The sequence below is a fragment of the Gymnodraco acuticeps genome, unplaced genomic scaffold (genome assembly GCF_902827175.1).
Source record: "Gymnodraco acuticeps unplaced genomic scaffold, fGymAcu1.1, whole genome shotgun sequence".
NCBI classification, from domain to species: domain Eukaryota; kingdom Metazoa; phylum Chordata; class Actinopteri; order Perciformes; family Bathydraconidae; genus Gymnodraco; species Gymnodraco acuticeps.
In genome coordinates this window covers 53,702-77,766 of record NW_022992197.1, presented here as the reverse complement: position 1 = coordinate 77,766, position 24,065 = coordinate 53,702, and the positions used below count along the sequence as shown (strand labels likewise).

Here is a 24,065-nt window from a genome sequence, read left to right as displayed (position 1 = left end):
CTCCTCCAGGTGCCGAAGCTGATTGAGGGTCGTGACTACATTGTGAGGATCATGGCTCAGAACATGTACGGAGTCAGTGAACCTCTGCTGTCTGCAGAGTGCAAAGCTAGAGACATCTTCAGTAAGACACACACACTCTCTCACACACACACACACACACACACACACTTCTCTCTCACACACACACACACACACACACTCACACACACACACACACACACACACACACACACACACACTCTCTCTCTCTCTCTCTCTCTCTCTCACACACACTCTCACACACTCACACACTCTCTCTCTCTCTCTCTCTCTCACACACACTCTCTCTCTCTCTCTCTCACACACTCTCACACACTCACACACTCTCTCTCTCTCTCTCTCTCTCTCTCTCTCTCTCTCTCTCTCTCTCTCACACACACACAGTCTGATGGGGTGCGTTTGTTTTCTCCACAGAGGTTCCTGACGCTCCCAAACAGCCGGCCATCAAGGAAGTTTTCCAGGACTCCGCCCTGATCAGCTGGGAGCCTCCGGCCGACGGAGGGAAGCCCATCTCAGGGTACATCGTGGAGAGGAAGGAGACCAAGGCCAACAGGTACATACACACACACACACACACACACACACACACACACACACACACACACACACACACACACACACACATATATCATATATTCTATAGACTTCTTGCACCATTTTTTATTTGTAGTTTTGTATTTTATTATATATGTTGCATCGTTGGAGGAGCTCAGATCAGAATCATTTCATATCATTATATATGACAATAAAACCTTGAATTTGAACATTTTGAACTCACAAGGCAAGTTTATTTATACAGCACCTTTCAACACGAGGCAATTCAAAGTGCTTTACAAAAATGAAAGACATTCAGAAAATGGCATTTAAAATCAGTCATTAAAAAGAAAAGATAATAAAATAAACATTAAAAGAAAAAATACATGGATAAAAGTTACAGTGCATTAAGATGTGAATAGTTCAATCAAGAGTTATACACACTCAGTATAACATTGATATCAAACCGCATGAAGCCTCCAACTACACCTGCTGTCTGTCTGCAGGTGGGTGCGCTGCAACACTGAGCGCATCTTCCCGAAGGTGGAGTACTGCGTGACGGAGCTGCTGAAGGGCTGCGAGTACGAGTTCAGGGTCAGCGCCGAGAACGTGGTGGGAGCCGGAGACCCAAGCCCCGCCACCAAACCCGTGTTCGCTAAAAACCCCATCGGTAAGCCCCCCCTTCCCGACTCCCTGCTGCAGCATGGTGTTTTATAATGTTTACTCTCAATAACCCCCCTCCTCCTGCCCCCCTGCAGTGAAGCCCAGCCCCCCGCAGAAACTGGAGGTCATCGACTTCACCAAAGAGTCCGTCACTCTGAGCTGGAAAGCCCCCGCAGACTGCGGCCGCGGGAAGATCCTCGGATACCTGCTGGAGTTCCAGAAGACCACCGACAACGAGTGGAGCAAGGTGAGGCCGCTTTTATTGTGAAAAACTCCTGTGTATATGTATGTATGGCTTTTATTGACAAAACACCTTAAAAGGGTTAAATGAATGGTCTCTGTTGAATGAATGAAATGAAATGCTGTTTTGACTTCCACAGGTGAACCAGACCCCAGACTCGTGTCAGGAGACGCGCTTCAAGGTGATCGATCTGGAGGACGGCGTTCGCTACTTCTTCAGGGCGATGGCAGTGAACGCCGCCGGAGAGTCAGACCCCGCCGATCTGAGCGAACCGATCCAAGTGCAGGACAGACTGGGTGAGGACTGGTTACCATCAACTGAAACACATCATTGAGGGTGGATAAATGCATCAGTGAGAGTTAACGAAAATTAGAGAGTGGAGAAATACATCCTTAATTCTGCGATATATGTTGTGATATAAAAAAATTATTATATACATTACTTTTTTAATGTTTAATAGAATAAGAACTTTTTATAAAAAATAACATACTTTGAAATGAGATACTGTGGAATAAAATACTGCTTATTTGTATAAATAATACTGCGACTTCAGGACTTTAAGATGCTTTGTGTGTATTGTGTCTGAGCTGTTCAATAACGAACTGTTCCTTACTTAAAGTGCATGAACATTAAACCTGTAATCCCCCTCCCCCCACAGAGGCCCCAGAGCTCATCCTGGACGCCGCGATGACCCGCGAGGTGAAGGCACTCGCCGGCACCCACATCGTTCTGATGGCGACCATTACGGGCGTCCCCTTCCCCTCCGTCACCTGGCAGAAGAACGAGGGTGAGGTGCCAACCCGCATCGACATCGACACCAACCAGACCGGCACCAAGCTGGAGATGAGGTTCTGTCACCGCGGAGACTGCGGCGACTACACGCTGACCGTGGAGAACGCGGCCGGGTCCAAGACCGTCACCTGCACCGTGCTCGTGTTCGGTGAGGAAACACACTTCAGATTTAACACGAGAGAGCGAGAGAACTTTTACCCTTGAAGCATTTACCTAAACATTTTAGACATAAAAACTTTTCCCTGAAAAAACTCTAACCATTTTCAATCTAACACTAATAAATTCTTTACCTTTAAAGCTTTTACCTTGTATGCTTTCAGCTGTTGAAACTTTAAATGTAAGACCTATACTCTTGAAGCGTTTCTCTACATCGTAAACATTTCCCTGTAAAACTCTACCCTCTAATGAACCCTAACATGATTCTGCCGCTGCTCGTGTTTCCAGATAAACCCGGTCCCATCCAACACCTTCGGGTGTCGGACGTGCGCAGCGACTCGGCCTACCTGTCCTGGAAAGACCCCGAGGATAACGGCGGCGTCCGCATCACTAACTTCGTGGTGGAGAAGAAGGACGCGGCGGCCACCCAGTGGGTCCCGCTGTGCTCCACCTCCAAGAAGCGCAGCATGATGCTGAAGCACCTGATGGAGGGAACCTCCTACAACTTCCGCGTGGCAGCCGAGAACCAGTACGGCCGAAGCGAATACACGGAGACCAGTAAGGCCGTCAAGGCCATGAACCCGCTCTGTGAGTAATGGCAGAAAGATTTTTATATTAAGATATATGTTTTTTACATTTAGATATACTTTTTGTATAGATTTAGATTCATACTCCTAAAATGGAAAATGCTAATTAGATATCCTCATACTGTCTTGAATTAGTAAAAACAAAAATAATTGACATATGTAGTTGTAGTTTTGGTATATAAAATTAACACTGTTGCTAAAACTCACCAGTCTAAACCTGAATGTCTTTCCCTCCAGTTCCCCCCGGTCCTCCCAAAGACCTGCACCACGACGACGTGGACAAGACAGAGGTGTGGTTGGTCTGGAACTGGCCTGACCGCAACGGAGGAAGTGACATCACCGGCTTCCTGGTGGAGTACCAGGAGGAGGGAGAGAGGGAGTGGGACGAGTGGAAGACGGTGAGCATCCCAGAGAGTCATGTGACCGGCCTGGAGGAGGGCAAGACCTACCGCTTCAGAGTCCGGGCCGAGAACGCCATCGGACTCAGCAGACCAGACACCACCTTGCCCATCCTGTGCCAGGAGAAACTGGGTGAGTTCAGCACTCTGTCATGTCTAAACGAGCATTCTTTAACGAAAACCTCCGTTTACTTGAGCAAAAGTTAGTTTGTCCCGGTTTAAGTTACCTAAACGCAATTGGTAATTTTAGGGGTGAAGTATTCCTTTAATAATGGGGCTCAAAGAAATGTCATTGTTTCACATCTATTTATTAAACTGTAGGCCCGTCAACAGGGATGCTCAGTGTTTTTCCATCGAGTGTTAATATATTGGGTAACCTCCTCTGTCTGTTTGTCCACAGTTGCTCCCATCCTGGAGGTTGACGTTAAGCTCACTGAAGGCATCATCGTGAAGGCCGGCACCACCATCAGGCTGCCCGCCATCATGAGAGGAATTCCTGTCCCCATTGCCAAGTGGATGGTGGAGGGAGAGGAGATCACCAACGAGGGCAACGTCAAGATCGATACCGACAACTTCTCCACCGTGCTCAGCATCAACGACTGCACCAGGAGCCACACCGGCTCCTACCTGCTCTCCGTGAGCAACCCAGCCGGAACCAAGTCCGCCGCCCTGAGCGTCACGGTGCTGGATGTTCCCGCCGCTCCCATCGGACCCGTCAACATCCTGGAGGTCACTCCAGATTCTATGATGATTGAATGGCGTCCTCCCAAGGATGACGGTGGCAGTGCTGTCACCAACTACATCGTGGAGAAGAGGGAGTCCAACAAGGAGACCTGGGGAGGGGTGAGCTCCGGCAGCCTCTCTACCAAAGTCAACATCAACCGCCTCCAGAAGGGAGTGGAGTACGTGGTCCGCATTCGTGCCCAGAACAAAATGGGCGTTGGTGCTGCTCTGGAGAGCAAGCCCACTGTGGCCGAGCACACCTTCCTTCCTCCCAGCCCGCCAGGTACACCACATGCCACTGATGTCGCAGAGGACTCTGTCACAGTGGGCTGGACCATGCCCCTGTCCGACGGAGGCAGCCAGATCTCCGGATACCTGATCGAGCGCAGACACAAGGGAGGAAAGTGGATCCGTGTGAACAGGACTCCCTGCAAAGACATGAAGTACACAGTCCTTGGTCTGTTTGAAGGCAACGAGTATGAGTTCAGAGTGTTTGCTGAGAATATCGCCGGCTACAGCAGCCCCTCTCCCACCTCTGAACTCTGCAAGCCCTGCAGACCCATCACGGCCCCCGGCCCCCCTGTCAACCCCAAAGTTAAAGACTACAGCAAGGACACTGCCTACCTGGTGTGGACCAAACCCAACAAAGACGGAGGCAGTCCCATCATGGGCTACACCGTGGAAATGAAGAAGGCTGACACTGAGGATTGGCAAAAGGTGAACCTGGACGACTTCATCAAGCATTCCGCTTACACTGTGAAGGGTCTGGAGGAGGGAGCGACGTACAACTTCAGGATCTTCGCCTCCAACATGATCGGAGATGGCGAGCCCAAAGAGATCCCGAAGTCCGTCACCGCTCAGGACATCCTGATCCCTCCAGAGATCGAGATGGACCTCTCCTGCCGCGAGCGCCTCACTGTGCGCATCGGACACAACATCAACATGATGGGCTACATCAAGGCCCGCCCTGAGGCTGAGGTGCTTTGGTCGAAGGAGGAGGTGGTTCTGGAGAACAGCAAACGGGTCACCATCACTCAGAACTTCCCTCTGGTCCACCTGAAGATCAAGGAGGCCACAAGAGCAGACCATGGTAAATACGTCCTAAAGGCTTCCAATGAAGGAGGCGAGGCTTCCTGCACCATCACAGTCAATGTGCTGGACAGACCCAGCCACTGCCAGAACCTGCACGTGACCTACGCCACCAAGGATTCCTGCATGCTGAACTGGGAGACGCCTGAAGACAACGGTGGATCTGAAATCACCAACTATGTGGTGGAGTGCCGTGAGCCCAGCACCAGCATGTGGTCCATGATCACATCCCTCTGCACCAACCGCAAGATCAAGGTCAAGCTGATGGACGGCAAAGAGTACCTGTTCCGCGTCAGCGCCGTGAACAAGATGGGCGCCGGTCCCACAACGGAGACCAAGACCCCTCTGCTGGCCATCGACCCTATCGAGAATCCCGGAGAGCCTGAGAACTTCAGAGCCACGGACATCGGTAAGAACTACGTCTATCTGAGATGGAGGAAGCCCGACTTTGATGGCGGAAGCCCCAACATTTCCTACAACCTGGAGTGCAAATCCAAGGATGCTGAGAACTGGGAGAAACTCAACACCACCACCCTCACTGACACCTTCTTCCTGGCTGACACGTGCAAAGAGAACCAGACCTACACCTTCAGGTAGGTTACTTACTGCATCCTTACTGTGGAGGATATCATAAGGCAAATCAGTCAGATTTGACCCGAACACGACAGGAGGGTTGAAAGAACAGACTGTAGGTTTTGCAGGATGGCTGTGAAAAGTCTGTTACCCTACCTAGTGAACATTACTTACTAATACTTCTTATCATTTGTCTCTCAGGGTGCAGACCATCAATGAAGGAGGTGAAAGTGCTTGGGTGAAACTCGCTGATATTCTGGTAAAGGAGGAGATCCTGAAGCCCGTCATCGACCTGAAGTTGGCCGGTGTTCTGACGGTGAAGGTCGGAGATTCTGTGAGGATAGAGGCCGGCCTGAGAGGAAAACCTGCGCCGGAGGTCCAATGGATCAAAGAAAAGGCCGTCGGGGACAACCCCAGAATCAGCTACGAGACCGGACCTGACTATTCCAAGTTCCTTCTCACCAAGTCCAGACGCACGGACACCGGAAAGTTCATCATCACCGCCACCAACGTGGCCGGCACCTTCACGGCGTACGCTAACATCAACGTCCTAGACGTCCCGGGCCCAGTGAGGAACCTCAGGGTCACCGGCATCGGGGCCGACAAGTGCAGAGTGGTGTGGGACCCTCCGGAGGACGAGGGAGGCTGCGAGGTGGACAGCTACATCCTGGAGAAATGCGAGACCAGGAGGATGGTTTGGTCCACGTACTCCGCCTCGGTGGTCACACCATACTGCAACGTGATCCGTCTAGTGGAGGGTAACGAGTACATATTTAGAGTGAAGGCAGAGAACAAGATGGGCACTGGCCCCGCCATGGAGAGCAAGCCTGTCACCGTCAAGACTCAGTTCAACAAACCTGGGCCCCCAGAAGCCCCCGACGTCACCAAGGTACGCAAACACTACCTTTTTCTATAATTAGCTACATTTTATCCTGGTTTCTGCTTCCACAGTATTAGGTGGACGCCAGTTATTATTATTCTATAAATTTAAGATAACTATTTGGACAGCGTTTTCATTACTTTAGCTAACTATTTGTACTGCTGTTACTCACACTCTCCACACCTCCGTGATCCAGGTCAGTAAAGAAGAGATGACCGTTGTCTGGGCTCCCCCCGAGAACGACGGAGGAAAGTCCATCACCGGCTACATCCTGGAGAGGAAGGAGAAGAGAGCCGTCCGCTGGGTGCCGTGCACCAAGAGCCCCATCTCTGAGAGACGCATGAAGCTCACCAACCTGATCCCCAACCACGAGTACCAGTTCAGGGTGAAGGCCGAGAACGAGGTGGGCCTGGGAGAACCCAGCAAGGCCTGCAGACCCGTCGGAGCCAAAGATCCCATCGGTAAGTCTGTGTTTTTTTTTTAGATGAATCAAAGACTCAAAGGCTTTATCATCATATGCATCGTAGCTATAGTGTAGATATAGCTATGCAAATCTGTGTTTCTGTGTTTTCCTGCAGAGCCCCCTGGTCCCCCTGCTTTCCTGAAGGTGGGTGACAGCACAAAGAACTCCATCACCCTGACCTGGTCCAAACCAGTGTACGACGGTGGTGCTCCCATCATCAACTACAGCCTGGACCTCAGGCTGAAGACCGATGTGGACCCCGAGAACCCCTCGGTGGGCTGGAAGAGGATCGACACCAACGGCCCGCTGGTGCTCACAGAGTTCACCATCGGACAGCTGGACGAGAAGCTAGAGTACGACTTCAAGGTGTCCGCCCAGAACCAGATGGGCTGGGGACGCCACGCCTACCTTAAGGAATCCGTGTCCCCCAAGGAGATCATTGGTAAGAACTGACATTCAATACAATAAAAGTCTGTTTCCAGCTCATAGAGTCCTGTTGTGAACCGGGAAATGTTGAGGACTCCAAATTGTCAAAATTAATAGTAGGGTCCCCAGCACATAGAAACTGCCGGATGCTAACCTGCATGTTGGGTACTTTGCACAATTAGCATTCATTAGCATATGCAGACAATAGTTAAGGGTTAACTCCGGTTTGGACAGTTTTTGAGTTGTTTCTGGGGTTATTGAGGACGCTGAATCAATTTCTGAAATGTTCAGCATCAGAAACTGCAGTTTTAACCAGAAAGTGGCCATATTTGTACTCTCTGTGTGCTGATGTTGATGATTTTTTGGTCGATTTAACTCAATATAGTTAACTGTATCACTGCAGATAGCCTTATTTGGGCATTCTCAGTGAAACTGGGAAACAAAGCATGGTGTTTTTGCAACTTCAGCATAGAGCACTTTGATGTTTCAGGGGTAGACATTAAGGGAAACACTGTCTGTTTATGATCTCACATCCTGCTAACCTCTCTCCTGTGTTTCCTGCTGCAGAGGCTCCAGAGATCGACCTGGATGCCAGTCTGAGGAAGGGTCTGTCTGTGAGGGCCGGCTGCCCCATCAGGCTCTTCGCCGTCGTCAGAGGACGACCCTCACCTAAGGTCACGTGGAAACGCCTCGGCGTGGACAACGTGATCCGCCGTGGACACGTGGACCAGGTGGACAGCATGTCCTTCCTCGTCATCCCCGAAAGCACCAGAGAGGATTCTGGGAGATACTCGCTGACTCTGTCCAACTCGGCCGGAGAGAAGGCCGTGTACGTCCGCGTCAAAGTCCTCGGTGAGAAATATAACAACACATTTATCCACAACCAACATGTTACTTTATCATGCTGTAACACCCATATTTAGTTTGATTGCTGTATTTATGAAACTGTCCCACAATGTTCTAATATTTTATAGTATATGCATTTAGTAAACACCAAGGAAAATGGACGTCTTCATCTGAACTTATTTTTAGGAATATACAAATGTAATAATAACGTCCAAAAAATGCGGGAACCTTTAAAGGCTGTGTTATTACATAATGAGATTTGTGTACATTCCTTTAAAAGGAAATCTGTCTGATCGAAGCATCTTTCAATCCCCCCTCGCAGACACCCCCGGCCCTGTTGGCGGCCTGGAGGCAACGAACATCACGAAGACAAGCGCGCAGCTGTCATGGCTGCCGCCCGATAACGACGGCGGAAGCCAGATCCTGAACTACATCGTGGAGAAGCGCGAGGTGGACCGGAAGACGTGGAACAAGTGCATCGAGGACCTGAGGAAGACCAGCTTCAAGGTGTCCAACATGATGCCCGGCATCGAGTACTACTTCAGAGTCACCGCCTGCAACCAGTACGGCATCGGAGTCCCGCAGGACTCGCCCAAATCCTACCTGGCCGTCGACCCCATCAGTGAGTAGAAAGCCTTCTGAGACGTACAGGAAAATAAGACTTCAATGATCATAATCCTTTCTGTGAAAGAGAAGACTTTAAACTAATGTGTAGATATGTATATCTATACGTCGTACATATAGTGAACGTTTTCTAGTTTATTTTTAAATGTTTGCCCCCAGGTAAACGTAAAAGCTGCTGTGTTCCTCTCCCTCTGTGTTCTTTCCTTTATCTTACCTAACCTCCGCACTGCCCTCCCCCCCAGGTGAGCCAGACCCCCCGAAGAAGATGGACGTGTTGGACATCACGAAGAACAGCGCCACGCTGGGCTGGCTGAAGCCGCTCAGAGACGGCGGGGCCAAGATCAACGGCTACGTGGTGGACTACCAGGAGGAGGGCGCCGCAGAGGACAAGTGGACGCCGTACTCCGTGGTGAAAGACATGAGCATTGTGGTGGTGGGCCTGAAGGAGAACACCAAGTACAAGTTCAGGGTCGCTGCCAGGAACTCAGTGGGGGTCAGTCTGGCCCGCGAGGCCGAAGGGATCTTCGAGGTCAAAGAGCAGCTCAGTGAGTACAACACACACCTCAGACTGTAGAGAAACCTGGATATGAGACAGCATTATAAGTCCAGAAGCCTGAAATACGTTAGCTTTATGAGTCTTAAAGACCCCGAGATGAGTCAGCAATATGAGTCTTAAAGACCCCGAGATGAGTCAGCAATATGAGTCTTAAAGACCCCGAGATGAGTCAGCAATATGAGTCTTAAAGACCCCGAGATGAGTCAGCAATATGAGTCTTAAAGACCCCAATGTGAGTCAGCAATATGAGTCCTCAAACCTTTAATGAATCAACATTATGCATCTTAAACCCGTAAAATAAGTGGGTATTTTTTGTCCTGAAACCTCGAAATGAGTCAGCAATATGAGTCTTAAAGACCCGAGATGAGTCAGCAATATGAGTCTTAAAGACCCCGAGATGAGTCAGCAATATGAGTCTTAAAGACCCCGAGATGAGTCAGCAATATGAGTCTTAAAGACCCCGAGATGAGTCAGCAATATGAGTCTTAAAGACCCGAGATGAGTCAGCAATATGAGTCTTAAAGACCCCGAGATGAGTCAGCAATATGAGTCCTCAAACCCTGACATGAGTCGGCAGTGTGAGTCCTAATACTTAATACAAGAGTTAGCATTTTAGCACTTCCTGTTCCCTCTTCTCTCATTGTCTCATATGCTGATGAAAATAAAGCTTCTTATTGAACATATTCAGTCATATATTTAGTTTTCTCGAGGGACCTTGGAGTAACTGTTGTCCTTTCTCTCCCTGCAGTGGCTCCGAAGGTGATGACTCCGGACATCGTGTCGGTGCGAGCCGGATCTAAGATGGTTCTGGAGGCCATCGTGGCCGGGAAGCCCGCTCCCTTCTGTAAGTGGAAGCAGGGCAACGAGGACGTGCTGACCTCCGACCGCCTGTCCGTGGTGAAGACGCTCACCAGCTGCACCCTCATCACCAAGAACGTGAAGCGGGAGGACAGCGGCTACTACAGCCTGTCCGCAGAGAACAGCAGCGGCAGGGTCAACCAGATCATCAAGGTCACCGTCATGGGTCAGTAACACTATTCCTAATATGGGAATATTCAGGAATAACACACTGTATCAAAGGGAAAGCAGGACTGCTTCAAAAAGGAGGTATATTTGAGAACATTCAGAAAAAAATAATGAAAAAATCTGATTTTTCCAAAAATCGAAATTTTGGAAGAAAAAATACAGAATTTCAAGAAAAATCTAAATGTTGAGAAAAAGTTAAAAAAAAACAAGTCAATTTCTTTTTATAAAAAGTCAAAAGAAATTGTTGAAAAACTCCGAAACTTTGAAAAAAAAATCTGAATTTGGAGAAAAAGTTAAAACTCAACATTTTGAGAATATTGAGAAAAAAGTCAATATTTTTGAAAAAGTCTAAATGTTTATAAAAAGTCATATTCATGCAAAAAAGTCATTTGGGAAAAGTCAGAATGTTTTTGAAAAATAATCATTTTGAGAAAAATCTAAATATTGAGAAAAAAGTTACATTTATGAGAAAAAGTCTTTTTTTTAAAGAAAAAGTCAGTTTTAAGAAACTTCAACATAGAAAAAAATAAAATCAAAATTCTTAGAAAAAACGTAAACATTTTGAGATTATTGAGGAAAAGTTGGCGACGATTAAAAAAATCGGCAAAAAGTGAGAATGTATTTCAGGTTAAAGTCATTCATAACTCGTACATTACCGCTTCTCTCTGTCCCTGCAGATATCCCCGGGCCCCCCGAGGCCCCCCTGGAGGTGACGGAGGTGGATGTGGACGGATGCACCCTGCTTTGGGGGTCGCCCCAGGAGGACGGAGGCAGCAACATCACCAACTACATCGTGGAGAAGTGTGACGTGAGCCAGGGAGACTGGACCATGCTCACCTCCTCCTGCACCAAGACCAGCTTCAAGGTGCCCAAGCTGTGTCTGGGCAAAGAGTACGGCTTCAGGGTCCGCGCAGAGAACAGGTTCGGCGTCTCAGCGCCCATCTACTCCGAGAAGATGATCGCCAGGTGTCCGTTCGGTGAGTCCGGGACGATGTTTATAAAGCTTTGTAGAGAACTGCAGGAATAACGAGTCAGCATTACGAGTCTTAAAGCAAAACATATTTCAGCATTATCAGTCCTAAAACCCAGTCTGCATTATGAACTGTAAAACTGTGATGTCAGCATGTATGTCCTGAAACTCAGAAATGAGTCAGAATTCATTTAAAATGGGCAGTTTTACAGCTCTAACTGTTAACCCCCCCCCCCCAACAGACCCCCCCAGCGAGCCCCTGAATCTGCAGATCAACAGGATCAACAAGGACTACGTCATCCTGTCCTGGGAGCGCCCCAGCAGCGATGGAGGCTCCCCTCTGACAGGGTTCGTCATCGAGAAGAAGGAGCGTAACAGCCTGCTGTGGATGAGGGCCAACGAGTCGTTGGTGAAGGCCACGCAGTACACGTGCACCGGGCTGATGGAGGGCGTGGAGTACATCTTCAGGGTGGCCGCGCTCAACTTGGCCGGACAGGGGAAACCCTGCAAGCAGACCGACATCATCATCGCCAGGACCGCCATCGGTACGTGACACTCACACTTCATCTTTCTTTCAAGTTAGAGAACCAGAGGAGCATTCACCGGCATTGTTTCAATACACAAGACACTACTTGTTTGGTTTAGATATGACTCTACCACTTCCTTCAAAGAGTAGTACCAGGTAGAATCTCTGGGCCAGAGACATTTCCACACATTCAAATGTGGAGACTAGAGTTGGGGTTTCTGTGTCAGTGGAAGGAGTAAGAAAATAAAACACTATTGAAAGGCCAGTTTTTCTTCACTGTTCGGACTAACTAACCGAGTGTCCCCCCCCACACAGACCCCCCCGGTAAGCCCGAGGTGATGGACGTGACGAAGCACTCGGTGTCTCTGGTGTGGAGCCGCCCGACGAACGACGGCGGCAGCAAGCTGATCGGATACTACATGGAGTACATGAAGCTGCCGGAGGAGAAGTGGACGCGCTGCAACGCCAACTGCATGAACATCCAATCAGAGAGCTACACGGTGAGCGGGCTGGACGAGGGCCAGCAGTACCAGTTCAGGGTTATCGCCAGGACCGCCATCAACACCAGCCTGCCCTCCGAGCTGTCGGACAAGATCCCCGTCATCGCAGAGCACGGTACGAACTCTACCAACTATCATTCATCAACACTTATCCTCAAAGGGAAGACCGGCCCCTTACGGGAAACTGATTGATCAGAGCACGGTACGAACTCTGAGCATTCAGTTTTCGATTATATGAATTATTATTATCATATTAACAGTTTTCCTTAATGGAAAGACCGGCCCCTTTCTCGTCATAAGCTTCCTTAAAGCATAAAGTTACTACATGGGAGGTTTTATTTTGAAAAAAAATCTCTTCCTAAGTTTTTAGTAAGTATGCAATTACTCTATGGTGCTTTTGTTTTGAAAAACAAGCCTGGCCTTCGCTTCCTGTAAGGATAAAGTGATTTTTTTTAATGTTTTTTATTTTAATTGAAATGCCTCATGCTTCACATCTTACTTCAGGAAAACACAGACTCTTCCTGTGCTCCCCGTACAGTTACTCTATGGGGCTTTTATTTTTGAAAAATCAGACTTCGGAAAGATTTTGATTGTGTATTATGTATTATTGCTACTTTTGCTTAAGTTAAAAGTCTGAGTACTTAATAAATAACCATTCCCCCTTATCTCGGTGCAGTCTCCCCCCGCGTGGACCTGGGTCTGGATATGAAGAACCTGATCGTGGTGAAGGCCGGAGAGAACGTGTCCATGGATGCTGAGGTGTTCGGCAAACCAATGCCCAAAGTGACCTGGATGAAGGACAGCGCTGTGGTGCACGTGGAGGGCATGAAGCTGAGCCAGAAGAAGCACCACTACATGCTGGACCTGTTTTGCGTCACCAGGAAAGAGTCCGGTGACTACAGCATCCACGCAGAGAACCCCAGCGGGTCCAAGTACGCCACCATCAAGGTCAAGGTGCTCGGTGAGTCAAGAGGTCTTCAGAGGGGTCTTTTAGCAGGATAAGTGTGGAATAGATCAGATTTGAGCTCCTTGTCATTGCTAGTACTAAAACAACGAAATGCAGTTAGCATCTAACCGTATTCAGTAGGTAAGTCGCTTTGGCTAATAGCGTCTAACAAGTGACATGTAATGTAATGTAACCAGAGAATGCAAAACAGTAAGAGAAAAGTCAGTCTCTGGGTATAGGATACGATAGGATAATACTTTAATGGTCAGATCAAGTCTGAAATGTGTTGTTCAGGGTTCAGACAAGAGATGGCTGAGGGTTGAGAGTTTCCTGTAGCGCCTCCTAGAGGATAGGAGATGTGTGGTAGGGAATATGTGAGAGATGGGGTCTTTGAGCAGTATTAGTGTTGACCTGTAGCGCCTCCCAGAGGAGAGCAGAGGGAATAATGTGAGAGATTTAACAGGATTAACGAGGCTCCTCCCCCTCCTGCAGATAAATCCAGCCGCCCCGCCAGTTGGACATTTTTGAAAAGTCAAAATGTTTATAAAAGTCAGAATTTAACAAAAGTCAGCATTTTGAGAAAAATTCAAAAATGTTAAGAGAAAAGTCAGAATTTTGATAAAAGTCAGAATGTATTTCAGGTTAAAGTCATTCATGACTCCCGTCATGGTGAAGAATCCCTACGGGACAGTCAGAGCACCGGGTCTACTTCAGCAACAGAGAAATGTGTGCTTTTTTCAACAACAACAAAATATTGTGAAAAAGTCGGAATTTGAGAAAAAGTCAGAATTTGAGAAAAATCTGATTGTTTGGGAATTCTTTTTAGTTTTTAGGAAAAGTCTGAATATTTGAAATTTTGAAAAAGAAGTCAACATTTTGAGAAAAAGGATTAACAAAGCTCCTCTCCCCCTGCAGATAAACCCGGCCCCCCCGCCTCGGTGAAGATCGCCAAGGTGTTCTGTGACCGTGTGAAGCTGCGCTGGGAACCCCCCATCGCTGACGGAGGATCAGAGATCACAAACTACATCATCGAGAAGAGAGAGACCAGCAGAGCCAACTGGGCTCTGGTGAGCTCCAACATCCACGGACACATCACGGACTCTCTGGTGGAGAAACTCATCGAGGGCCACGAGTACGAGTTCAGGGTCAGCGCGGAGAACCAGTACGGGGTGGGAGACGCCATCATGACCGACCCCGTCATGGTGAAGAACCCCTACGGTAAGGACCGGGTCTACTTCAGGAACAGAGACATTTGTGCTTTTATCAACAAAAACAAAATTGAGAAAAAAGTCAGAATCTGAGAAAGGTCAACATTTTGAGAAAAGTCAGAATGTATTTCAGGTGAAAGTCAACCCCCCGTCATGGTGAAGAACCCCTATGGTAGTGTTTCAGGAACAGAGAAATAAGTGCTTTTATCAACAACAAAGACATTTGAGAAAAAAGTCTGAATTTGAGAAAAGAATATATTTCTTTTAGAAAAAGTCAGAATTGTTTAAACGGTGGTGCAGATCAGTGAGTGCAGTGCGGGTCAGACTGACAGTATTAACCTTATTGAGCATATTTCATCAATATTTGTTGTTTATATAAATATATGAAGTATATGAGTCCCCGACCAGACCTAAATATGGAGTGTGGACTGCTACTTGGAGAGGTCCCAGTTCACCTCCTGCCCTGCCGTGGGGCCCTTGAGCAAGGCACCGGACAACCCCCTTCCCCCTCACTCCCATTGCTCCCCGGGCGCTGTACCATAGCTGCCCACTGCTCCTGGTGCTAGACTCCTGGTTCTAGACTCCTGGTGCTAGACTCCTGGTTCTAGACTCCTGGTGCTAGACTCCTTGTGCCAGACTCCTGGTACTAGACTCCAGGTACTAGACTCCTGGTACTAGACTCCTGGTGCTAGACTCCTGGTGCTAGACTCCTGGTACTAGTCTCCTGGCTCTAGCCTCCTGGTGCTAGACTCCTGGTACTAGTCTCCTGGCTCTAGACTCCAGGTGCTAGACTCCTGGTACTAGTCTCCTGGCTCTAGACTCCTGGTACTAGACTCCTGGTACTAGACTCCTGGTGCTAGACTCCTGGTGCTAGACTCCTGGTACTAGTCTCCTGGCTCTAGACTCCTGGTGCTAGACTCCTGGTGCTAGACTCCTGGTACTAGTCTCCTGGTGCTAGACTCCTGGCGCTAGACTCCAGGTGCTAGACTCCTGGTACTAGTCTCCTGGCTCTAGACTCCTGGTGCTAGACTCCTGGTACTAGTCTCCTGGCTCTAGACTCCTGGTGCTAGACTCCTGGTGCTAGACTCCTGGTGCTACACTCCAGGTGCTAGACTCCTGGTACTAGTCTCCTGGCTCTAGACTCCTGGCGCTAGACTCCTGGTGCGAGACTCCTGGTATTAGTCTCCTGGCGCTAGACTCCTGGTGCTAGACTCCAGGTGCTAGACTCCAGGTGCTAGACTCCCGGCACTAGTCTCCTGGTGCTAGACTCCTGGCGCTAGGCTCCTGGCGCTAGACTCCTGGCGCTAGTCTCCTGGCTCTAGACTCCTGGCGCTAGACTCCTGGTGCTAGACTCCTGGTACTAGTCTCCTGGCTCTAGACTCCTGGCGCTAGTCTCCTGGCGCTAGCCTCCTGGCGCTAGACTCCTGGTACTAGTCTCCTGGCTCTAGAATCCTGGTACTAGACTCCTGGTGCTAGAGTCCTGGTACTAGACTCCTGGTGCTAGACTCCTGGTACTAGACTCCTGGTGCTAGACTCCTGGTACTAGACTCCTGGTACTAGACTCCTGGTTCTAGAATCCTGGTTCTAGAATCCTGGTACTAGTCTCCTGGCTCTAGACTCCTGGCACTAGACTCCTGGTGCTAGACTCCTGGTATTAGTCTCCTGGTGCTAGACTCCTGGTGCTAGACTCCAGGTGCTAGACTCCAGGTGCTAGACTCCCGGCACTAGTCTCCCGGCGCTAGACTCCTGGCGCTAGACTCCTGGCGCTAGGCTCCTGGCGCTAGACTCCTGGCGCTAGGCTCCTGGCGCTAGTCTCCTGGCTCTAGACTCCTGGCGCTAGTCTCCTGGCTCTAGACTCCTGGCGCTAGACTCCTGGTGCTAGACTCCTGGTACTAGTCTCCTGGTACTAGTCTCCTGGTACTAGTCTCCTGGCTCTAGACTCCTGGCACTAGACTCCTGGCGCTAGACTCCTGGCGCTAGACTCCTGGTGCTAGACTCCTGGTACTAGTCTCCTGGCTCTAGAATCCTGGTACTAGACTCCTGGTGCTAGAGTCCTGGTACTAGACTCCTGGTGCTAGACTCCTGGTGCTAGACTCCTGGTACTAGACTCCTGGTGCTAGACTCCTGGTTCTAGAATCCTGGTACTAGACTCCTGGTGCTAGAGTCCTGGTACTAGTCTCCTGGCTCTAGACTCCTGGTGCTAGACTCCTTGTGCTAGAGTCCTGGTACTAGTCTCCTGGCTCTAGACTCCTGGCTCTAGACTCCTAGCTCTAGACTCCTGGCTCTAGACTCCTAGCTCTAGACTCCTGGCTCTAGACTCCTGGTCCTAGACTCCTTGTGCTAGAGTCCTGGTACTAGTCTCCTGGCTCTAGACTCCTGGCTCTAGACTCCTGGCTCTAGACTCCTGGCTCTAGACTCCTGGTGCTAGGATGGGTTAAATGCAGAGAACACGTTTCACTGTGTGTGCTGTGTGCTCTGCATGTGTGACCATTACAGAGGGTTTCATCCCTCCCAATTCTAGGTCAGTATTAACCTATGTTATTGATCATATCTCCTCCCTTAGATGTCCCTGGGCCCTGCGAGCCGCCCGTCATCACCAACATCACCAAGGACTCCATGACGGTGAGCTGGAAGGCGCCAGCAAACGACGGCCGCGCCTCCATCCTGGGCTACATGGTGGAGAGGCGCGAGGCCACAGAGCTGGCCTGGGCCAAGGTCAACCGACGACCCGTCATCGACCGCTCCATCAAGGCGGTGCAGCTGAGCGAAGGGTCCGAGTACGAGTTCAGAGTCATCGCGCTCAACAAGGCGGGGCCGGGGAAACCCAGCGACGCCTCCAACGCCGCGCTGGCCGTAGACCCCGTCTGTGAGTTACCGCTTTAGAGAGATGATCTGATGTGCTTGGATTACAATTTACAGGGAGGGACATGTTCATTATAAAGGTCTCCTATCATGCTATGCTCTTTTATACATAAACATGTGTCCCCGGTGTCAGGAGACTCACAACGTGTCAGAAAACACAACCCTCTCTCTTTTCCTCCATACCCAAATCTCTAAAAACGAATTTTGAGCAGGCATTAGCTCCCCCTCCTCTTTTAAAAAAAATGATTTCAGTACTTTAGTAACAGGCTGAAAGAGAGGGGGATGAGGCTAGAATACATGATCTGTTTGGTATTTTGAGCAAAACCCTTCAGGGACATGTTTTTTATATGTCTGAGACCTATAATATATGCCTACAAATAGTATAATAGGCGACCTTTAAGAAAATTAAAATCCCACTTTGACGTTTAAAAGGTGCAATTTATTTCCCTATGAACTATGAGGATAATGCCTAATATGACCCTTTATTCCTGCAGACCCCCCTGGTCCTCCTGCCTTCCCGAAGGTGGTGGACTCGACCCGCTCCTCCGTCAGCCTCAGCTGGTCCAAGCCGGCGTACGATGGCGGCTGCGAGATCATCGGCTACCTGGTGGAGTGTAAGCGTGTGGACGGAGAACACTGGAACAAGTGCAACATCCCCAAGAAGCTGCAGGAGACGCGCTTCCTGGCGACCGGACTGATGGATGACGCGGAGTACCAGTTCAGGGTCATCGCCGTCAACAAGATCGGCTTCAGCGAGCCCAGCGAGGTCCCCGGGAACCACACGCCCAAAGACATCCTGAGTAATTACACATCATTACTGTTTTCACACCATTGTTAGTTTTAGATATTCAGATAAGTGTTCTGTCTCCACTGGAAGCTATACAGAGGTGGGAAGTAACTAAGTACGGTTACTCAACTACTGTACTTAAGTACAATTTTGAGGCACTTTACTTGAGTATTTCAATGTTATGTTACTGTGTAGTTCTACTCCACTAGAGTTCAGAGGTGAATGGTACAAGATCTGAGTACTTGTCCCACCTCTGAAGCTGTAGCTGTCTCTTTAATAATAATAATAATATTAATAATGCATTTGATTTTGATAGCGCTTTTCAAACAGTCAGAAACAGTACAAAGAAACCAAGAAACATAAGCAGTAGTCCTTGTACAGTGCAGTGTGTGTGGGGGGGTGCTGACCAGAGTTTGAAGGCTACAGTGAATAAGTGAGTTTTGAGAGATGTTTGACCCTTGCATTAACCCCCTCTCCCCCTGCAGTCGCCCCTGAGGCGGAGCTGGATGCTGACCTGAGGAAGGCTCTGGTCCTGAGGGCGGGGGTCACCATGAGGGTCTACGTCCCTCTGAGGGGCCGCCCGGCACCCAAAGTGACGTGGTCCAAGGCGGACGCCAACCTGAAGGACCGGCAGGTTCTGATCAAGACGTCGGAGTGGGACACGCTGCTGATGATCGAGGACGTGAACAGATACGACGCCGGGAAGTACATCCTGACTCTGGAGAACAGCAGCGGCTCCAAGAGCTACACCATCGTGGTCAAAGTGCTCGGTGAGGAGATGCACATTGTTATGGTGTTAGAGGGGAGGGGGAACTGGGTTCAAATGGAGGTCAATAGAAAGGGTTAAAGGTAGCTTCCTGACGCTCATCTCTCTAACGCGTTAAAAACACCAGTCACTCAAAACATAACACATGGCGCTTTGAGATGCATTATGAACATACTTACAATGCATCATGACTTCACTCGAAATACATAAACATACTGACATGGGTCATAAACATACTCATAAAGTGTGATAAATAACTCCATTCTAAACATAATTGAATGGTTCATAACAGAATCTGATTACTGAACTGTGATTTCACAGAGATATAAATCAGGATGTTTCCCCCTCTGTTATGGGCATCTCCAACCTGATTCTTTATACCTCCCCCCCTCAGATTCCCCCAGCCCCCCCCTGAACCTGACAGTGAAGGAGACTTCAAAGACCCACGTCTCCATCACCTGGGACGCCCCCCTGCTGGACGGCGGCTCCCCGGTGAAGAGCTACGTGGTGGAGAAGCGTCTGGCGGACAGGAAGGCCTGGACCTGCGTGGCCCCCACCTGCCACAAGATCTCCTACAGGGTGACGGGCCTGGAGGAGGGGCAGGCGTACTGCTTCAGGGTGCTGGCCGAGAACGCGTACGGCATCGGGGAGGGCTGCGAGACCGCCGGCAGCGTGCGGGCCTCAGGTAACACACCAGGGTTCACAGTGGAGAAATATATATGCTTATTTTCATTTGTTTTATTATCAGCCTTAATATTATTATTATTATGTATATTATTCTATTTGTATTTTCAATCATTTTCATTTCTTTTTTTTGTTTAATAACTATCTGGACTATTTGTTAGTACATATATTTAATATAAATATGTATATAAGTCAAAATGTGCGATAAAAGTAAAGAGATAGTGTTTTAATCTACATTAACTCCTCTTGTTTACCACAAACGTCATGTTGAGTCTGAACCCCTCTGCCCCCCCCCTGCAGAGCAACCGGGCCCCGTGGCGGAGTTCAAGGCCACAAAGACCACGAAGGACTGCATCGTGCTGGCCTGGAAGAAACCGCTGGTCGACGGCGGCAGCTTCGTCACGTCTTACATCCTGGAGCAGAGCGAGGGCGAGGACAAGTGGACGGAGATCCTGAAGGGCAAGACCACCTCCCACACCATGGGGGGGCTCACCGAGGGCACCGAGTACCTGTTCAGGGTCAAGGCCCTCAACCAGTCTGGGGAGGGACCGCCATGCGAGCTCACCGTTATCGCCAAGGACCAGTTCGGTAAGAAATAACGATTTCATTGAATGTATTATAGGACGGAGAATAAACACATTTTCTTATGATGCTCACATGTGTTTAGGAATATGGATAATGACTGATTGACAGAAGATGTTATTTTGATTATTTATTATTATTTGTATTTGATTTAATTTAAATATAGAGATATTTGCAGCTTATTATAATAATAATACATTTGATTTATATAGCACACTTTAAAGACAAACGTCTTCTCAAGGTGCTTCACAAAGCTATAAGGAAAAAGAAATAAAAAGATATCTAAAGGAGCACATTGGATTAAATATGGCAATATAGAAAATAAAAACAAAAGGTTTAAAAATAAATAAATAAAGTAAAGGACAGCTTATCTTTGTTTTATGTCATATTTAAATTAAATTATCCAGAATTTCGAAACTTGGAATACTGTAAATGTATGTAAATGAGCAATTATTAAAAGATATACATGTTCAAACGTACACAATTGGAAAACCTGGCTTTACCCAAATTTCAGATTTCTTTTTTAAAATGTCAAATAAAGCATTCTTGATTGACAGTAAAATAATCTATGTACAACTCTTTTCAAAATGGCTGATTAATCCCAATTGTACTTTTAGACTGCTGCAATATTGAAATGTCACGCAGAGATTGTTCTACAGACAGTGTGGAGCAGATGTTTCCTGTTAATCTAACGTTGACTCTTTGTACCGCAGTGCTGCCTGACTGCAACCTGAGTGCCCTGCATGACGGCTGCTGCGTGGTGAAGGAGGGCAGCACCACCCGCATCAACATCCCGCTCATCGGCACCCCCATCCCCACCGTCACCTGGAAGAAGGGCGACACAGGGATCGGCGACACCGGCAGGATGTGTGTGGAGTCGTCTACGGGCGTCACCACGCTGCTGATCAGAGACTGCCAGAGAGGAGACGCCGAGACCTACAAAATCTACGTCCGCAACAACGCCGGCTCCAAGGAGTGCAAGTTCACCGTGAAGGTGGTGGGCAAACCCGGCATCTGCACCGGACCCATCAAGTTCGACGAGATCACGGCCGACGGCATCACGCTGGAGTGGGGCCCGCCCACAGATGATGGTGGCGCGGAGGTGTCCAACTACATCGTGGAGAAGAGAAGGACCACGGACAACAAGTGGGCCACGGTTGCATCCGCTATTCAGAAGACCAGCATGAGGGTGATCCGGCTGCACGACGGCGCGGAGTACATCTTCAGAGTGTTCGCAGAGAACAAGTACGGGGTGGGCGAGTGCCTGAGGTCCGAGCCCGTCATCGCACAGCATCCCTTCAGTGAGTATCACGTCCTTTGGGTTATTGTGCCTCCATAACTCTTTTGAGATGTGTGGAAAGGAAACATCCATTATCCACCATCAGGAGTTCCTTCTACTAACTTTGTCTATTTGTGTATGTAGTGTCTTCCCTTAAGGAACAACGTTTTGAGGCGGCTTTCTACCATTACATCTGAAGAATATAACTTGGCACAAGACTTTAACGAGTCTCTGTGGTTTATTCCTTATTCCTTTCCTAATTCTTCCACCTCCCTTTCTGTTTCCGCTCCCTCCAGATGTGCCCGAGGCTCCTGCTCCTCCAGTAATAGCAGAAATTCGCCATGAGATGGCCATGTTGACCTGGATGGATCCAAAGGAAACCGGTGGATCCCCAATTACTGGTAAAACTTAGCCTCTACTGTCTCCCTTCACAGCCTAAACATGAAACATAACAGATGTATGTGGTATAAATCAGTTTAATAGCATTGTCCTGATCAGAGCTTGTGGGTTCTCTGCAGGGTTCCACGTGGAGTTTAAGGAGAGGAACAGCCTGATGTGGAAGCGAGCGACGAAGACTCCTCTGAGACTGAGGGACTGCAGAGTCACCGGCCTGATCGAAGGACTGGAGTACGAGTTCAGAGTGATGGCCATGAACATGGCCGGCCTCGGCAGACCAAGCAGGGTCACAGAGGCTGTGGTTGCCCTTGATCCTATTGGTGAGGAGATTTTATTTGTTTCCTCTCTTAGAGTGACAACAACATTCTTCTTGTTATTACAATACTGAATATTGAATGGGAAAACAACAAATGCTGTTTTTTACCCTTTTTCTGGAGTTCTGGGGTCTTCTCAGGGGGCTCCAGACTGTTTTAGGGAAACCCACAGTCTTAGACTTTGAAACACTTTTGAACACCTTTCCTTTTTGTCCTGTCAGATCCTCCTGGTAAGCCTGAAGTGATCAGCATCACCAGGAACACGGTCACTCTCATGTGGACCGCTCCCAAATATGATGGCGGCCACAAGTTGACCGGCTACATGGTGGAGAAGTTAGAGGCTGGCGGCAAGGCCTGGTTGAAGGCCAATCACGTCAACATCCAGGGCTGTGCCTTCACCGTCACCGACCTGACGGAGGGAGCTCAGTATCAGTTCTTGGTCAAGGCCAAGAACTCTGCTGGAGCTATCAGTGTTCCTTCAGAGACCACTGAGCTCGTGGCTTGCAGGGATGAATACGGTAAGCTTAGCAGTAAACTTAGTAAGGTAGTTCAAAACATGTGCAATCTTTTTTATTTAAATTCAACTCAATCCTCCCTCCGCAGAGCCCCCGACCATCACTATTGACCCGGACATGAAGGACGGCGTTTCAGTGAAGGCAGGGGACACCATCGTGATCAGAGCCTCCAAGATTTTGGGCAAACCTCTCCCCACTTCTGCGTGGTCCAAGGGAGGCCGTGAGTTTAAGAGCTCTGAGATCGTCTCCATCACCACAACCCCCACCTCCTCCACTCTGTCAATCAAGTACGCCAGCCGGAAGAACACCGGAGAGTACACCATCACCGCCAGCAACCCCTTCGGCATTAAGGAAGAACGCGTGAAGGTGAAGGTCCTCGACGTGCCCGGACCTCCAGGCCCCATTGAAGCCAGTAACATTTCCGCTGAGAAGTGCACTCTGACCTGGCTGCCACCAGACGAGGACGGAGGCTTCTCCATCAAGTCCTACACCCTGGAGAAGAGAGAGACCAGCCGCCTGCAGTGGACCAAGCTAGCAGAAAACATCATGGACTGCAGACATATAGCTGCCAAACTGATCAAAGGCAACGAGTACATCTTTAGAGTGTGTGCCGTGAACCAGATTGGCACTGGTGACGCCAACCAATCTGGTCCAGTAAAAATGATTGACAGCTTCCGTAAGTTTACATGTTTTTTGTGTTTATATCTCTATGATGTTTTATTAATGGAACTAAAGGATTGAGTAATTCAAGGCATACCTGACACATGCTCTTTGTTTGTGTCCCCAGGTGCACCAGGACCACCCTCAATCCCAGAGGTTGATAACATCAGTAGGAATGCTGTCACCATTTCATGGAGGAGACCAGTACAAGACGGTGGAAGTGACATTAGAGGATATAGTGTAGAGAGGAAAGAGAGGAAAGGAATGAGATGGGTGAGGGCCTCCAAGAGGACAGTCCCTGACCTGCGTTTTAAGGTGCAAGGCCTGACTGAAGGAGTAGAGTATGAGTTTAGAGTGACTGCAGAGAACAAGGCTGGATTTGGGGAGCCAAGTGAGCCATCGGCATCTGTGATGACCAAAGACATTGTCTGTAAGTAAAACTGGACTCATCAAA

At 48.8% G+C, this 24,065-nt stretch overlaps 1 protein-coding gene across 1 annotated transcript in view; it reads left to right on the top strand.

Annotated features, from left to right (window-relative positions):
- The window catches only part of LOC117539376 (titin-like), a gene marked incomplete at its 5' end in the record, with an annotated part of 161,649 nt that overhangs the window by 84,871 nt on the left and 52,713 nt on the right, over nucleotides 1–24,065 (top strand). The window contains 32 exon segments of the mRNA XM_034205527.1: nucleotides 11–121; nucleotides 454–592; nucleotides 1,080–1,243; nucleotides 1,332–1,483; nucleotides 1,617–1,773; nucleotides 2,136–2,417; nucleotides 2,714–3,013; nucleotides 3,250–3,543; nucleotides 3,811–5,815; nucleotides 5,997–6,684; nucleotides 6,872–7,136; nucleotides 7,254–7,580; nucleotides 8,132–8,416; nucleotides 8,733–9,032; nucleotides 9,277–9,579; nucleotides 10,339–10,614; nucleotides 11,294–11,593; nucleotides 11,829–12,131; nucleotides 12,428–12,727; nucleotides 13,289–13,573; nucleotides 14,474–14,776; nucleotides 17,330–17,632; nucleotides 18,123–18,428; nucleotides 18,901–19,185; nucleotides 19,576–19,866; nucleotides 20,166–20,453; nucleotides 21,161–21,748; nucleotides 22,023–22,127; nucleotides 22,245–22,442; nucleotides 22,658–22,954; nucleotides 23,040–23,627; nucleotides 23,739–24,041. Of these exon segments, the coding sequence (XP_034061418.1) occupies nucleotides 11–121; nucleotides 454–592; nucleotides 1,080–1,243; nucleotides 1,332–1,483; nucleotides 1,617–1,773; nucleotides 2,136–2,417; nucleotides 2,714–3,013; nucleotides 3,250–3,543; nucleotides 3,811–5,815; nucleotides 5,997–6,684; nucleotides 6,872–7,136; nucleotides 7,254–7,580; nucleotides 8,132–8,416; nucleotides 8,733–9,032; nucleotides 9,277–9,579; nucleotides 10,339–10,614; nucleotides 11,294–11,593; nucleotides 11,829–12,131; nucleotides 12,428–12,727; nucleotides 13,289–13,573; nucleotides 14,474–14,776; nucleotides 17,330–17,632; nucleotides 18,123–18,428; nucleotides 18,901–19,185; nucleotides 19,576–19,866; nucleotides 20,166–20,453; nucleotides 21,161–21,748; nucleotides 22,023–22,127; nucleotides 22,245–22,442; nucleotides 22,658–22,954; nucleotides 23,040–23,627; nucleotides 23,739–24,041 (11,091 nt within the window).